The following is a 15889-nucleotide window of genomic DNA, read 5'->3' on the forward strand; positions in this document are numbered from 1 at the left end:
GCAACCAGAAACCCACTCTTTTGAGGAGCTCGTCACGGCGGCTCTCCGTTCGGACACCCGCTTACGTGAACGACAGCATGAAAGACCTCAGCCTCCACGCAGAAGTCCTGCTAATCCACCACAAGGTACGGCGGCACACATTTCTCCTATAACCCAGTCTGAAACCTCTCGCAGTCAGACCGACGAGCCCATGCAGATTGGACACTCCAAGCTTTCCGCAGAGGAGAGGCAGCGACGCCGGATCGAAGGGGCATGCTTTTACTGCGGGAAACCAGGACACCAGGTACACCAATGTAGCCTGCGTTTAAACTCCAAAACCCCCCGCTAGAGGACAGGCCGCGGGCGGGTCAAGTCTTGTCATCTTCTAAAGATTTTCTCCGCATTCCTGTCAAGTTAAGTCATGTTTCTGAAACTCTGGATCTCCACGCTTTGATTGACTCCGGCGCTGAACAGAATCTTATAGATCACAGCCTAGTTACTCGCCTGTCCCTGCCTACAGAGTCCCTTCCTTCCCCTATTAGAGCCGCTGGGTTGGGGGGTCAACACCTTTCGGTGATTACTCACCGTACGGAACCGGTGTTATTAATTACTTCTGGTAATCATAGAGAACTCGCCCGGTTCTTCGTAACTCAAACCCCCCAGAACCCCATTATTCTGGGGTACTCTTGGCTTCGTCACCACAACCCGCAATTTGATTGGGTCCATCGTCGTATTATTGGTTGGAGCGAGTTCTGCCTCGCTAACTGTTTGCAATCCGCTGTTCCACCCGCTAATTCTGCCTCCGTTAAATCTCCTGAGGAGATCGATCTGTCTAACGTGCCTAGTTGCTACCACGATCTTCACACCGTTTTCAGCAAAGTTAAGGCTGGTGCCTTACCTCCCCACCGGCCTTACGACTGTTCAATCACTTTATTGGACGGCGCTCCTCTCCCTAAAAGTAGGCTGTTCAATCTCTCTGGCCCCGAGAAAGCCGCTATGGAGGTTTACATTCAAGAGGCACTTTCCTCGGGGCACATTCGTCCTTCTTCCTCCCCTGTCGGTGCAGGGTTTTTTTTTGTCGAGAAGAAGGACAAAACCCTCCGACCGTGCGTAGATTATCGAGAACTAAATCAGATCACGGTAAAAGACAAGTATTCCCTTCCGCTCATCAGCTCTGTCTTTGACTCGATTCAGGAGGCCCGTATCTTTTCCAAGCTTGACCTACGAAATGCTTATCATCTCGTACGGGTCAAGGAGGGTGATGAATGGAAAACCGCTTTCAAAACTCCTCTCGGTCCTTATGAGTATCTCGTCATGCCATTCGGGTTAACAAACGCTCCTGCCGTGTTCCAGCGCCTCATAAACGACGTTCTACGGGACTTTATCGACCGCTTCGTTTTTGTCTACCTTGACGACATACTGATCTACTCTAAACATCCTGATCAGCACAGAAACCACGTTCGTCAGGTACTCCAACGATTGTCTGAAAATCAGCTTTTTGTCAAAGCCGAAAAATGTCTGTTTCATTCCACCGTCGTCCCCTTCTTAGGGTACATCTTCGAGGCAGGTAGCATTCGACCCGACCCCGCTAAAATCGAGGCTGTCTCCAAGTGGGAACCCCCTACCACGCGTAAGAAACTTCAGCAATTTTTAGGGTTCGCTAATTTCTATAGGCGGTTTATTAGAAATTACAGCTCCATCGCGGCTCCCCTCACGCAACTCACTTCCACTGTTCGGGCCTACCAATGGAACTCGGATGCCCAAGAAGCTTTTGACACTCTCAACAACCTCTTCGTTACAGCCCCCATACTAATACAACCCGACCCAGCTAGACAATTCGTGGTCGAGGTTGACGCCTCCGACTCAGGCGTCGGGGCAGTATTATCTCAGCGGGAAGAGTCCTCCAACAAATTGAAGCCCTGCGCTTTCTTTTCTAAGAAACTGACCCCTGCTGAGCGCAACTATGATGTGGGCAACCGTGAACTTCTCGCTATTAAATTAGCATTGGAAGAATGGCGACACTGGCTGGAGGGTGCGGTTCATCCATTTATTGTCTGGACTGATCACAGGAACCTTTCATATCTTCGCTCCGCCAAGAGACTGAATTCCCGTCAAGCCCGCTGGTGCCTGTTCTTTGACCGTTTCAATTTCACCATAACCTACAGACCAGGAAGCCGCAATATTAAGCCCGACGCCCTCTCACGGAAGTACTGCTCCTCTGATGACCAGGACGGCACCACGAACCCCATCATTCCCTCCACCTGCATCGTTGGAAACGTTACCTGGGACATTGAGAATATAGTGATGCAAGCTCAAGGTGAGGAACCCAATCACCCAGAACCTCCTGACGGAACACTTTATGTACCCCGATCTCTCAGATCCGACGTCATCACGTGGGCCCACGCCTCACGTCTTGCCTGTCACGGCGGGGTCACCAGGACTCTCTGCCTCCTCCGTCGGCGTTTTTTCTGGCCCTCCATGACTAAGGACGTTAAGGAGTATGTGGCTGCCTGTACCACCTGCGCCCGCTCCAAGACCTCCAACTCACCACCGTCTGGTCTCCTCCATCCGCTGTCCACTCCCGCGCGTCCTTGGTCCCACATTGCCCTGGACTTTGTAACCGGTCTCCCTCCTTCTCAGGGAAACACGGTCGTCCTCACCGTCATAGACCGCTTCTCTAAATTTGTCCTTTTCATCCCGCTCCCACAGTTGCCCACGGCCACCGAAACCACGGAGATCCTGGTCCAGCATGTATTCCGTCACCATGGTATTCCTGTGGACATTGTCTCGGATCGGGGCCCCCAGTTTGTCTCCCAGGTTTGGAAGGCTTTCTGTGGGGCCTTGGGGGCCACAGTCAGCCTGTCCTCAGGCTATCATCCCCAATCTAACGGCCAAGCTGAAAGAGCTAACCAGGAGCTCGAAACATCACTGCGTTGTCTCGCCGACCGGAACTCCTCTGACTGGTCCAGGTATCTGGTTTGGGCCGAATATGCACACAACACTCACCCCTCTTCTGCCACAGGCCTGTCCCCGTTCGAGGCTGCTCTGGGGTTCCCGCCTCCGCTGTTTCCTTCCCACGAGTTAGACCTCGCTGTCCCCTCTGTTCAGGACCATCTCCGCCGATGCCAGAGCATCTGGCATCAGACCAAGGCTGCTCTGCTCCAGACTAAGGAGACCAATCGGCGTACGGCCAACCGTCATCGTGTGGTGGGTCCTACATATCACCCTGGTCAGAAAGTCTGGTTGTCATCCCGTAATATTCCTCTTCAGGCCACCTCCCGCAAGCTCGCCCCCCGCTTCATCGGTCCCTATACTGTGGAAAAGGTCATCAATCCCACCTGTGTCCGCCTCCGCCTCCCAGCGGCTCTCAAAGTCCATCCCACCTTTCATGTCTCTCAGGTCAAGCCTGTCGTTGACAGCGCGCTTTGCCCGCCATCCGCCTCCCCTCCACCCGCACGGCTCATCGATGGTGCCCCGGCTTATACGGTCAGTCGGATTTTGGATGTCCGCCGCCGGGGTCGCGGCCACCAGTTCCTCGTGGATTGGGAGGGTTACGGTCCGGAGGAACGCTCTTGGGTCTCCCGTTCCCTGATCCTGGACCGTGCCCTCCTTGCTGACTTTTTCCGTGCCCACCCGGATCGGCGTCCCGGACCGCCTGGAGGCGGTCGTTGAGGGGGGGGTACTGTCACGGTGCCTGGCGGTCTCCTCCCCCCTCCAGCTCTGCCCTAATGTTCCTGATTGCCACCAGCTGCCATCACTCTCCTGATCATCTTCTGTGGATTCAAAAGGAGATCAACGCCACTACTCGACGCCAGTTTGTTACCCCTTATGGTGACTGCTCTGGTTCTAGCCTCGTTACAGCTTTGTTCCAAGTCTCTGGCTCTAACTAATTCTTTGCTCCCTGTCTCAGGATCCTACCGCTCACGAGTGACGGCAGCACGGACCTTCCATTCTACGCCTCAGGAGCACGGAAACTCTCGGCAGCCGCTAACCGCTTCAAGACCCTCCAGCCACGCCACAGCCACGTCTAACCTGGACACTCCTCAAACCAGCCATCTTCACATCTGGAGCAAACAATAAATCCATTCTCATCCTCCACTTACCTGTCTTCCTTCTGGGTTGCAGCATCTGGGTTCCTCATCCTTGTGAAATCATGACACATCCTCAACTTTACTTCTTCGCATTTCTATATATAGGCGGTCTGTTTTGTCTGTACAACTATTTTTATAAGTTAGTTTTAAATATATTTTTGAAATAATAATATTGAAAGCCCACACTCTACTGAAAGGGGGGTACCAAAAAGGTAATCCAACATGACTATGTTGGGTTTATAAATCCAGTTGAAGGAATATTCAAAATCAATGTGCCCAAAATGGTTCTAAGGGTGTGTCTAATTAGAAATCAAGATAAAAATAATCAAGATTCCGCCCTCTTATCATATTATGTTTATTTTCTTGATGGGAAATTAGCACTACAGTCCGAAAAAAAAAAAAAAAAAAAAAGATCTTGATGCAACAATAATAGATGTAGTTTTTTAAAAATTGATTTACTTAAGTCTTGCTAGAATATTTAACTGTTACAAGGTTATAAGCCATGGCGGCTACCAAAAGACCACACAAGTTTTACCAGAAACAAGTCCCCCTGTTTAACCTTTAACTTATGAGAGCATTTGAATTTCTTCCCAAAATGTTTCTTCACTCAAAAGTGGGACAAATGCATGCTGTGGTCATTTAACAACTTCACTTTTTTATTTCCTTAGGAGGGTCTTTGAGAGAAAAACATTACTGGTTGAAATTTTTTTATCTCCCTTATTTCCAGACAGTGTCTCTCAGCTCCCTCTGCTTTTGTTTGATTTGGCCAATGCCTGTGCTGGGAAAATGATCCTCCCCACTAGGTCCATTCATGGATGACCATGTTGATTCCTTTAACGAGAGCAGAGTGAAGTGGAGCGGCCACATCTGCCAAGCAGTTCTCACATCTGGTTTAAGGATCAGCTCCTTGCACGGTCATCAAGGCACGTTCTCTGAGACATGAAATCAGATGAGATCCAGAAACTCCAGGAACACAAAAAAGACTCTTCAGGGTGTTGAAAGAATTTCCCTATTGCAAGTCATTTGATCTCTAAACAAGTTGTTAAAGATAGATTTTTTTTTACATTTCTTTGAGTATGATTTCTTGTTGTACCACAAAGATCAACCATCTGATGGCCGTTCATCTGGAAGGTTTAACAGTCAAATCTGCTGGGATCAGACCAACAGACCTCTCTAACTTCAGTTTTCTAAACTTGAAGCTTCACAGAAACGTTCAGATGAAGTTAGTCTGTGGGATTTAGAATGGAGATGAAGACTTAAACATTAAAAGGAAGAGTTGAGCAAAGTAAAAGGCTGCCCTCTAGTGTCAAATCCATGATTTGCACAATACTGGAAAGAGTATCCTTACATCTGTTGATCTTATGAAAGACATCTTAGAGCTTGATGGTTTGTAGCTTCTTTCAGTGTTATTTTAAATTTTGTCTTGGACTTATTTAGCCAAATGCTAAATAGCATCCATAGTTTCAAGGCATATCAGTGCTTAACCCTTGTGCTATCTTGGATGACCCCACCCTTACATTGAGGTGTTATCCCTACCATGACAAAGGTGGATAAAGGTGGAAAGATTTCATGTAATCCATGGACACCGGTGAAGATCACAAATCATTGAAGAAAAAAAGTTTAGCACACTGTCTTGTGGGGTCCAGACGACCCCACTCCCAGTGTTAGAGTGCCTAGGATAGCACAAGGGTTAATCAAGTTTTTTATGTTTCTTTACAGAACAATATAAAATAAAAAGGTTGCAATTGTTCAGAAAAGCGAATGTTTCAAGTAGCTTAAAACAAGAAAGAATATTTTTGTTCTAATAACCCTTCACTGGTGTCCATGGATTACATGAAATCTTTCCACCTTTATCCACCTTTGTCATGGTAGGGAGAACTCGTCAATGTAAGGTCGGGGTCATCTGGACCCCATAGGATAGCACAGGGGTTAAATAACTCTTTAGAACTGGAAACAAGTTTTTTTTTTTTATGGAAGCAATTTTTTTTGCAGAAATCTTCTTTTCCTCATTTTGCTACCTTCAGCTCTGCTTCCTGTCTTTTCCTAAGTGCCACTGTCTGGGAGAACAACATGGATGGTCTCCTTTCATTTGAGCTTCTATCACACCTGACACTTTTCTCCACCCTGCACTCTCTTCTGCCCTTCTTGTCCACACTCCATTACTCTGGGCTGTTGAGATACTACAAATCCAGCAGCTTCTTAACCTCACTCTTCCACTTGGGTCCCCCTCATTCACACACATGTACTTCGACTCGCTGCAGCTATCCTCCACCTGTTCCATGCTCTCGCTACAAATCACAGTTTTGGTTGCAAACATCATAGTGTGTAGTAAACACAAATCCTTTTTGTGTTCTCAAAAATCTTTGGTGTTGACCAGTCTAATTTCATTGCAAATGGGTGAGTGTCATGTCTCCAGCCTTGGGATGTTATAATGAATCATTTAACCATCAAGTGAATTAATACACTGATGTTGATTTAGGCCATTTTCCAACTAAGCTATGCATTTTAAAAGCCTTTATCAAACACAAGAATTGCAAGCACAAAACAATCCAGTGTTTTTCACTTTATTTATGAAAGCATCATGTACAAGAATCCCAGCAATTTCTGCTATAAACTGTTGATCTGTGGAACACACGCTATGTTCTGTGTAACGACCTTCAAAAATTGGCTTTGTGGTTCTCTAAATTTCTTTGGATCTTACCAAAATGTTTCTCTGCTTCAATTACAAACAGTTCAACTGTTGGACATCTTTGTTAATTACTATAGCCTCAGTTATCATCGTGACCCTAATTCCATTATCTTTCCAGAGAAAACCTCGTAATAGAAAATATTGAGAAATGTAAATCTTTGCTCATCCTAAAAGAACATTATTAAAAGGTAAAAATAAAAGTGAAACACATGAAATTTTGGCAACTTTGATTATCCAGCTATAGAAACATTTCAGCAGTAGCACCTTTAGCTGAAATGATAAACTACACTTCAAGTTGGGTTCTAGACGTTCTTTGGCTCCAAACAGGTGAAAGCTTAATCAGTCGGTCACAGCATTCACCAATACTAATGTGAACTTACGCGTTCAGGAAATCGTTAAAGCAAAGACGCAAGAGAGAACATTTGAAAAGGATACATTTAAATATTCTATTAATAATAATTTAGTGCCCTAAAGAAAAGCAGCAGCAGACCTAAAGATAACAGGCAGGACATTGTTTAGAGGACTGTCAGATTCATCCTATTAATGCTTTCATTTTAAGACCAATGTGGTAAATTAAATATGCACATATACCAAGGCATATCACTGTACATATGTGCCATTCATCCTGTACTATGTACAGCACCATTCTGACAAACATTAAAAATATATACAGCCAGAAGAAACAGAGAATGCAACAGCAGCATGCAGCACACTGAGGGAAACTATGGTCCAGTAGATTTTTTAAATGCACCAAAGTCGAATTTTTTTTTTTTTTTTGATCCATCACAGCAGATTGTGCCCTTCACTGTATATGAGCTTCTTTAATCAGCTTTCTGCAGTACAATGTGGTTTTAGCGACCATGCACGACTGACAGTAAAACGACTAAAAACAAATATTGAAGCCTTAAAACCCCGAACGGCAGGACTGAACTCGGAGCGGCTCCTCTAGGCAGCCTTCTTGCAGACGTGGATGAAGTAGCAGGGCGGCTGGGAACGTCCCGGAACGTACGTCTGGAAATCTCCGTAGACGCTGTGCTCCATCTTACCGCTAAAGGCCTCCTTCAAAAGCTCCCTGAAGTTGTCCAGGCGATGGGGGTAATAGGACAGACGAAACTTGCTGCAGAACAAAAAAAAAAAATCATAAATAAAAGTATCACCCCGATTTTTCTTTTTTTTTTTCTTCTCAAGTGGATATTAAAGTATATTTTTAATATTCTATAACGTTTTTATATATAACACAAAAATTCCTCAGTGCACCTGACTTCAGGAAGGTTGTTGTGCTCAGCCTGGGGCACGTGGATGGTGTAGTCCAGGGTGATCATGTGGGGTTTACTGTTGACCCACAGCACTGAGGTGGTGATGTCCTGCGTCAGGTCGCTCTGCAACAACACACTCATGGGAACTGATGCCGTCTCAGTTTATACCAAAAAAAATGACAGCTTAGAAAATATTGTCATTATGATGATGAATAAAAGTGGAAATATGGAATTTCGCCTTATTATTCTGACACAAATGGAAGCAACATTGAAAGTATGATTTTTAGCTAATTTCTAAAAATGTTTAAGTTTCCATTTTAAACTGAAACGGCAGATAAAAGTTAGTTCTTTAGAACCACAAACAACCCCAACTCATGATGTTATGCCATGGATATTTCAAGTTTTCCTTTTGAAATTAATCATTGCTGCATGCTAGTCACTCTTAGTTTTGCTATTTTCTTGCTGTTAAAATGTTTAATAAGCACAACATTTACTTAAAATCTGAATATAAATATGAATAAAAATATATGAATGACTTTAGATATCAAGAAAAATTGTGATTGAAATTATTTAGGTTTTTTGTTGTTGTTGTTGTTGTTAGGCCCCACAATACTGTTTGTAATTAAAACCAACAACAAAAAGTTGAAAATTATAAAATGACAAAATAAACATTAAATATGGATTAAAAGTATAACAATTCATTCCGATTCAGTGTGAACCAGTGGCGATTTCTTTAAGACTGTCACAAAATTAATGGTCAAATATTTACTATTGTATTAACATTTTATTGATTAAAAATGCGTTTATTGACTGAAAAAAAACGTTCATCTCAAAGAGGAGTTCGTACAGAATCAGTTACATATAGCAGGTCGGCTGACTCGATTTCCTTCTCATACATTCCCGCAGCGTCACAGTGCATTTCCCACTGACTTCAATGGGGTTGCTTTGAACGTTTTTTTTCCAGCGCTTCAAAACTAGACGGTCATTGGATAAACGCTGCGATTATGTCGCGCCCACAGAGGCTCAGCGTCTCCGGGGGTGAATGGGGAGTGGGCTGGCCCGGACTCCGAGCTTCTGCGTGATGATTGGAGGGTCTGTGTCGAAAGACTGCATCTCCTTTTGACTGACAGCGATTCTGTACTATAAGGAATCACAGAAGCTATTCGCACTCAGCCCCATCGCGGATTTCTCAAGTTCAGTCAAAATAAAAACTGCTGCAACTGCTGTTGATATTTTCTCGGTGAAATTGCTTGATTTTCATCATACATTTCACACAATTATGCACCACATTCCTTGTTTCAGTTTTACAGTTAAATTTTTTTTTAGACCGTTCATTCATTCATTAATCCATTTATTCATATAACGTTAGTAGGCTAGGCTAGCGTCGTGGGGGAAACTGCGCACGATGGCAGCCGGTGCTAATATTGTCGACCTGATTTTGGCAAAGCCATTTGAAATTGTTCCTTACGAGGAAAAACTTCGAGTTAAACAGCAGGGCAGATCAACACCTAAGATTGATTTAGTGCAAAAGATAGGGAAAAATAACAGGTCTTTTCAGCTCTCCTGGTATGACAAAGTTAGCTGGCTGACTGGAAGTGCTGTGACAAATAAAATGTACTGCTGGCCATGCCTCTTGATGAAACCATCTCACGGATGTGTTGTTTGGTCAAAGGTGGGGTTTGGAGATCTGTCTAACTTTGACAGGGCATATAAAAGACATGAAAAGAGCAATGAACATGTGAGTGCATGTGCAAGATTAAGTTGCATGGGCAGGATCAGGGTTGAGCAAGCAATAAATGAAGGGCAGAATTTACTTTTAAATAAATAGACAATTTTATGATGTAGGCCGAAAATGAGCTTCCCCACTCTGACAGACCAGAGAGGTCTGTCACTGGTGTGAACACCTCTGTAGTGCCATGTTAACACTGCTGCTCACTCAGAACGGTTGTTTTTGTCGCCTCAGTCGCTGAAATTCGATCTTAAGTATATATAATCCTGGAGGTAATGCGAATGAACTGATCTGTGAAAAGCAGAGCCACACTTTTCCAAGTTGTGTTTCTTAAATCAAAACAAAAAAAAAATGAATTAAAAGGAAGAAAAGAACAAAGCTCAATAGATTTCTGCAAAGATGCCACTCCTGGTTTCAGATGTTTCCTAAACTGCCGTTGAAGGTGAGTCATGCTTTCATCAGACTGATGATGAGTGGGAAAACACTTTAAGAAACAAGATTTTAATTCCAGTTGCCATGACGAAACATCAAGACAATTCCCCTGGATGAATGAGAACGTTCACCAACATGTCCTAAACTGTTTTATTATGTACTTGGGACTAATTCTTCTGCCACAATAGTCTGACCTTGCACTGTTCGCTTGCTTTTGGCTCTGCTACACTGCTTTCATGGAAAATCTTTCAACAGAGATTGAGAGGCAGCGGGAGGTCAATTCTTTACACCTTCAGATGCAACACGCTTACAGAGATAAGAAAGAAAGATGTCTGTCACATGTGTGCTCATTAGTTTTCTTTTCCCCAGATTTGTGTGCCAAAACATGGATGCTTCTGCAGCTTTAGGCGGAAATCAGTGATGAAATTAGGAGATCAATTTATAGCAAATAGAATAATATTTCAAACAACCAGAAATGAAAATAAAATAAAAATCTGAAGCCTACACAAGAAGGATTTGGGAGTTTAGGTCTAGAACTTTCCTGCTACAAGCAATCAGAGAATGACAGCAAAAGCTAACCCTGAGTGACTAAATAAGAAGAGCAAACACAAAATAAATTGGTGTTTTTTCAAGCTAATTTTCTAAAAAAAAAAGAAAAGAAAATCTATTTTATTTTGATCCGTCACACCTTATAGTAAATATTTTTGCCTTGCGGTGCCCGCCCTGTCTCCAGTATGTAGTCATAGTTACGATGGTCGATGATGAGGATGCCTCCTGGCCTCACCATGCTGGCAATGTTATGAAGTGCCAACTTCTGTTCACTTTGGTCCCCTGGAAGTCACAGCCATACCAAGATCAGTCAGTGAACATTTGTTTAGAGGTTTCCCACATTTCCAGAAACTTGTCTTTTCAGCACAAGACACAGGAGGATGACTTACCTTTGAAGTCTGGTAAATGAGCAAATGAGTTGCCAAGGCAGATGACGGCGTCATAGCCGTCTGCTGGTTTATGGATGTCTGCTTGCAATGTCAGCCAGTTGGCCTCTTCAATGACTGAGGACGATAAAGAGCAGAAGGGACGATAAAGATGGCGTTTTGAAGGCACAGAAACTGAAGCAAACATGGCTGAACTCAACAGCCATGAGTTGATCCAAACTTTCCTACCCCACTGATCGAAAGCAGACTCCTTTCTTCTGTCCCATCTGGCCTTCAGTGCATATTTGAGCATTTTGTCACTGGCATCCACACTTACCATGTTGAAGCCCTCCTCCACCAACATGATGGAGTCAACTCTGAAAAAACAAAAACATTCCAACTGAGATTAAACTGTTTTTCACTGATGCAGACATGCATTTTCTTTTGTGTGTCAGAAGATCCACAACAGTGAAAAATGTCCGACACAAGAGGCCTTCAGCTCTTATCTGTCTGCTGAGCTGTTGGACAGGACAAGTAAAACATGAATAAATAACATTTGTGGCCTCTAAATGGACAGGTGCAGAATCGTAGCTGTGTAGAGCGTCTCTGCAGCTTTGATTCAAGTTCAAACTGCAAAAACATTTTAAACACACCAAGCTGTTTATATAGATCCTTTTTCTCACGATAGAGGACATATATGAAGAAAATTAGGCTTAGAATAGCATTCATAACATTTTTTTAAAAATTTGTATTGTTCTGAAATAGGAGCAGGTGAATAAAAAGCTGAATGAAACAGATTGTATTTGTGACGTCGCAAATACGTTGGGCTGGGCTCTGCTCTATTCTGATGCCTCCCCTTGCAGCCAAATAGATCCATGGACGTCTTTGTTTTCCTAGTTCAAGCATCTGGCTCAAAACTAAACGGCTGGATAGCTCCAAAGTTGCTAGCGCTTTTTGTTGTTCCAGTAGTTTTAGGTTTCTCACTGTATTATAGTTTGTGCTAAACTCTGTTCATGTATATGTCATGTTCATGTTCGTATAGCTGCAGACCCCGTCCACCCGGGACATCAACTGTTTCTACCTCTTCCCTCTGGAAAGAGATGCAGGAGCATCAGACCCCACACAAACAGACTGAGAAACAGCTTCTTCCCCAACTAGTGGTCAGTGATTTAAGTGGAAAACAAGAGTCAGACGTTGAAGGACGCCCATAAATAAATACATTTATATCGTCTTGGCTGCATTTTAAATCGATACAAGTATTGCCTGGTGAAATACCGCGATAAAACTGAAAAATTGAAAAGTGCAACCTGCAAGTTTAAGTGAAATGTCAGCCCTGAGGACAGTACAGCCCCACAAATCATTCAAGACCACCAGAAATAGCGTTACAAGAAACCTCATTCCACGTTGACCGTGTTTACGTCGACCAGGATTGTCATGCTGCTCAGATCCACGCTTAAAAATCCACAAGTGAGTTTGTTACACTTTCAGAAGGACTTTAAGTTGAGTGAAATGAACATCCTTTTTTTACGCCTCACATCTCATTTTAGAATCTTTTTTCGTTTTATTTTGGTGACTAGAGCTTTGAGCAGTGAGGTTAGGATTATTCTGCTCACTGTGGCCTTGATGCTGACACACTGCACTGATAGGCTATCAGCACAGACTAGCAGGAACCAGTCAAAACTCCCTGCAACCACAAACACCTGAGAAAACAAAACATCAATGAGGACAATTGCGGGTTTTGCCAGTGATCCAATCCCAGCTTTCCAAAAAGTCCTTCTAGAATGCAGTTTGACAAACACAGTTAGCGGTGGAGACTGTAACTGCAACTCTGCACTTTCATTCATTCTTTTTTGGCCTGATCCGGATTTTGTCCACAGTTAAAAAGGTCAGCAAAGGTAAACTGTGGAAAAGCCACACCAACATTCATGGTTCCAGAGACTGATTGTGCAATAACAAATAATAAATGACATTTAATATATATATATATTTAAAAAACCTAACTTATAAATTAATACTTATTTGTTTAAAAATATAAAACTTAAAGGCATTCTTCTATTCGTACTCATATGAGATCTACACTTCATAAGTTGTGGGGCCTTTGTGCGCATGCGTGAGAAAAAACTAGTTTAATGGTGACAGCTCGAGTGGGCCTCATACCCTGTCCCGCAGGCTACATCCAGCACGGTTCGCACCCCATGTTGCTTCAGAAGCGACACCACCCAGCTTTTGTACTCCTGCGTCCTGCTCTGAGTGTCTCCGATGTACAGCTCCCACACCTTCGCTGCTTTCCCATCGGCGTACTGGTCAGGAAGCCCCTCGGCGGCTACACCGAGAGACCGAGTCCGAAACACACTGTCTACCGACATGCTGCTGCCTTTAGCTTCTCTTCGCTCGAACAGCACCACAAGTATGAAGTAGTTAAATAAAAAAAGCACTTTAACGAAGCGCTTTATCTGAAAAGTATCCTGCCGTCATGCTAGCGGTATGTTTTATTTCTACAATATACGGAGGGACAAACTTTAAACCAATGACGTTCATGAACGGAATGACGCCTCCTCTGTGATTGGACAAAATCTACCAGAACAGCCTCTTTACTGTCGTGTATATTTTCCCCTTACACTTGCCTCGCAGGAGATCTTTATACCATGAAACATTAGATATTTAGTCACTTAATTTATACAACAGATACTTAATCACGTTTTTTCTTTTTTGATTGTGCGTTAAAAAGTTTTTGCGTATTAAAATAGCCTTTAAAGTCTAAAAGTTTCAAACCTGTCAAACAGTAATTGGGGTTTACAAAAACCAAATCATTTCATCATTCAGCATGCATGTCAACGGTTTCGACAGTGCTTGCGAAATACTTGGCACGTGCTAAATGATTGTAACTTTTGCAGATAAAGTGACACCAATATACTTTGGAAGAAATCTCAAAGTGTCAGATTTTTTTCCTACATTACACATATTTAAATACAATTAGAGTTAATTTATCAAAGTATAAAGGTTTAAAAAGCCTCAAAAATCACATATTTTTCGACTGTTTTTTTCCTCCACTAATAAAGTGAACTCCTCCTGCTGTGATTGGTCCACAATTCAAACGTTTCATTTTTCTGGCCACAGTCAGGTCAAGTCAGACAAAGCTGGTGCAAGCCAGGTTAAGTTTGTACCAGCTAGTGAAGAAACTGTACCGTTTGCGCTCTCTGGCAAGCACTCGAACATGCTTATTTTCTGATGAAGTTAAACAGAGGTCATACAAGCTGGAAAAAAGGGGGAAAAAATCTCTTGAAGTCAAACCTTTAAAATGTCAGGTTTGCTCAGCAAAATATGTACAGAAGAAATTATAATTCTTAAGTGAGTCAGAAAAGCTCATGTTTTTCATTTATATCATATATTTTTCTACTAATTGATAAACTTTATCATAATAAAGATAATTTATTCCAGCAATTCATGTCTAAAAGATGATCAATTTACCTTTATTTTCTTCTTTAAAAAAAAAAAAAAGAACTTTAATTCCCAGTCTTTACCCACATGTTACTTTTATTCAGAGATTTATTTTATGACCCACATTCTGCTGCACATGTTTCTCATAGTTCAAAATAAGTCAATACCAGAAATGTTTTTTCATTTTCACAATGCAGCTGTGTTCGTTGACTCAAAGTGAAAAATGAAAAATCAATCAGCTAAATGTCTTTGTCTTTTTCTTCTTCAACACCGCTCATTCTGTCACTATTAATATAAAAAAGAAAATGGTGTTTGATGTTTCATTTTTTTAAAAGTCCTCTAGTAAATGTGTACCAAAATTAAATTAGAAATATATCTAATTTGACAATTAAAATGGATTAATAGAAATGCTTTTTAATTTTCCACTTCAACACCACTCATTCTGTGACGTAATTAAAGCAATAATGCAAATAGGAGATTGCTATTTCGCTTTCACATGGACCTTGCAAAAACTGTTGCATAATTAATTTCCAGTTAGTTTCAGGGGGGAGGCGGAACGAAGGATAGGAACCTTATTTTAACACAGTGCTTTTCCAAAATTGCCACCCCCACCCCCAGCGATGCCAGGGGGGCGCGCTCAGTAGTAGCGGTTTTAGGGACAGGTAACACGGCCAATTGCCCGGAGCGCAAATTTAACGGGGGGCGGTAACAGCGGCTCGGTGCTTGGAAAAAAATTTGCACCACTATAGACCTTTTACGCATTTCCACATTTTTCGAGCGGAAATACATCAATGAAGTGTATTAAAACTTCCTGTTATCATAGCGGCAGATACAAAAATTTGTGTCAAAGAGTCGCAGTTTCTGTTGTGTTCCAGGCTGTTCGTCTCCCAACCAAAAACAGCCCTACCTTTCATTTAATCATTTTCCTGTGGATCCAAAACTGAAACCCAAATGGATACAGGCGATCCAAAGAGAGGAAGGACATAGTTTTAATATAAAAACAGGTAATACCTATGTTTGCACCCGGCACTTCGCTCTGGATGATTACAGTGGTGGCTGCTTCGTTCGTCGCTTGAAGAGTGGTGTTGTCCCGAGCCTATTCCCTTGGATCAACTTTACTGCTCCATTGAGAAGGTAGTCAGTATATCACAGAACCTTAAACTCCGTAAACAGAGTTATAACCGGTGATGCGGCTATGGCTAAAGCTAGCTAAAGCTTACCTTGGTAATAGTGGCTAAACTCTTCATGGAAGAATTTATATCCCTTGTCCAATTTGTTTCCTTTAGTGGACGAATGCATCTCCACACTCTTCAGCACATCGGCGCCGGTGAACTTCGGAAGACAACTCAGGCTCGTTGAAA

At 42.8% G+C, this 15889-nt stretch overlaps 1 protein-coding gene across 1 annotated transcript; it reads right to left on the minus strand.

Moving 5' to 3' along the window:
- Positions 1-6618: 6618 nt before the first annotated feature.
- Positions 6619-13626, minus strand: gnmt (glycine N-methyltransferase). Its single transcript, XM_004084448.4, has 6 exons — positions 13248-13626; positions 11340-11467; positions 11115-11228; positions 10865-11007; positions 8017-8138; positions 6619-7876 (listed from the first exon to the last, which is right to left on the minus strand). Exons 1-6 carry the CDS (start codon positions 13454-13456, stop codon positions 7705-7707), a joined length of 888 nt encoding a protein of 295 aa, XP_004084496.1. The 5' UTR covers positions 13457-13626; the 3' UTR covers positions 6619-7704.
- Positions 13627-15889: the final 2263 nt, after the last annotated feature.

This window comes from Oryzias latipes, chromosome 22 (assembly GCF_002234675.1).
Source record: "Oryzias latipes chromosome 22, ASM223467v1".
NCBI lineage: Eukaryota > Metazoa > Chordata > Actinopteri > Beloniformes > Adrianichthyidae > Oryzias > Oryzias latipes.

Excerpts from the sequence above, each read along its gene's own strand:
- gnmt (XM_004084448.4), bottom strand. The coding sequence starts at position 13,456 with ATGTCGGTAGACAGTGTGTTTCGGACTCGGTCTCTCGGTGTAGCCGCC. Across the intron at positions 11,468-13,247 it reads GATGTAGCCTGCGGGACAGG|AGTTGACTCCATCATGTTGG; the intron begins GTATGAGGCCCA and ends TTGTTTTTTCAG. Across the intron at positions 11,229-11,339 it reads GTCTGCTTTCGATCAGTGGG|TCATTGAAGAGGCCAACTGG; the intron begins GTAGGAAAGTTT and ends TATCGTCCTCAG.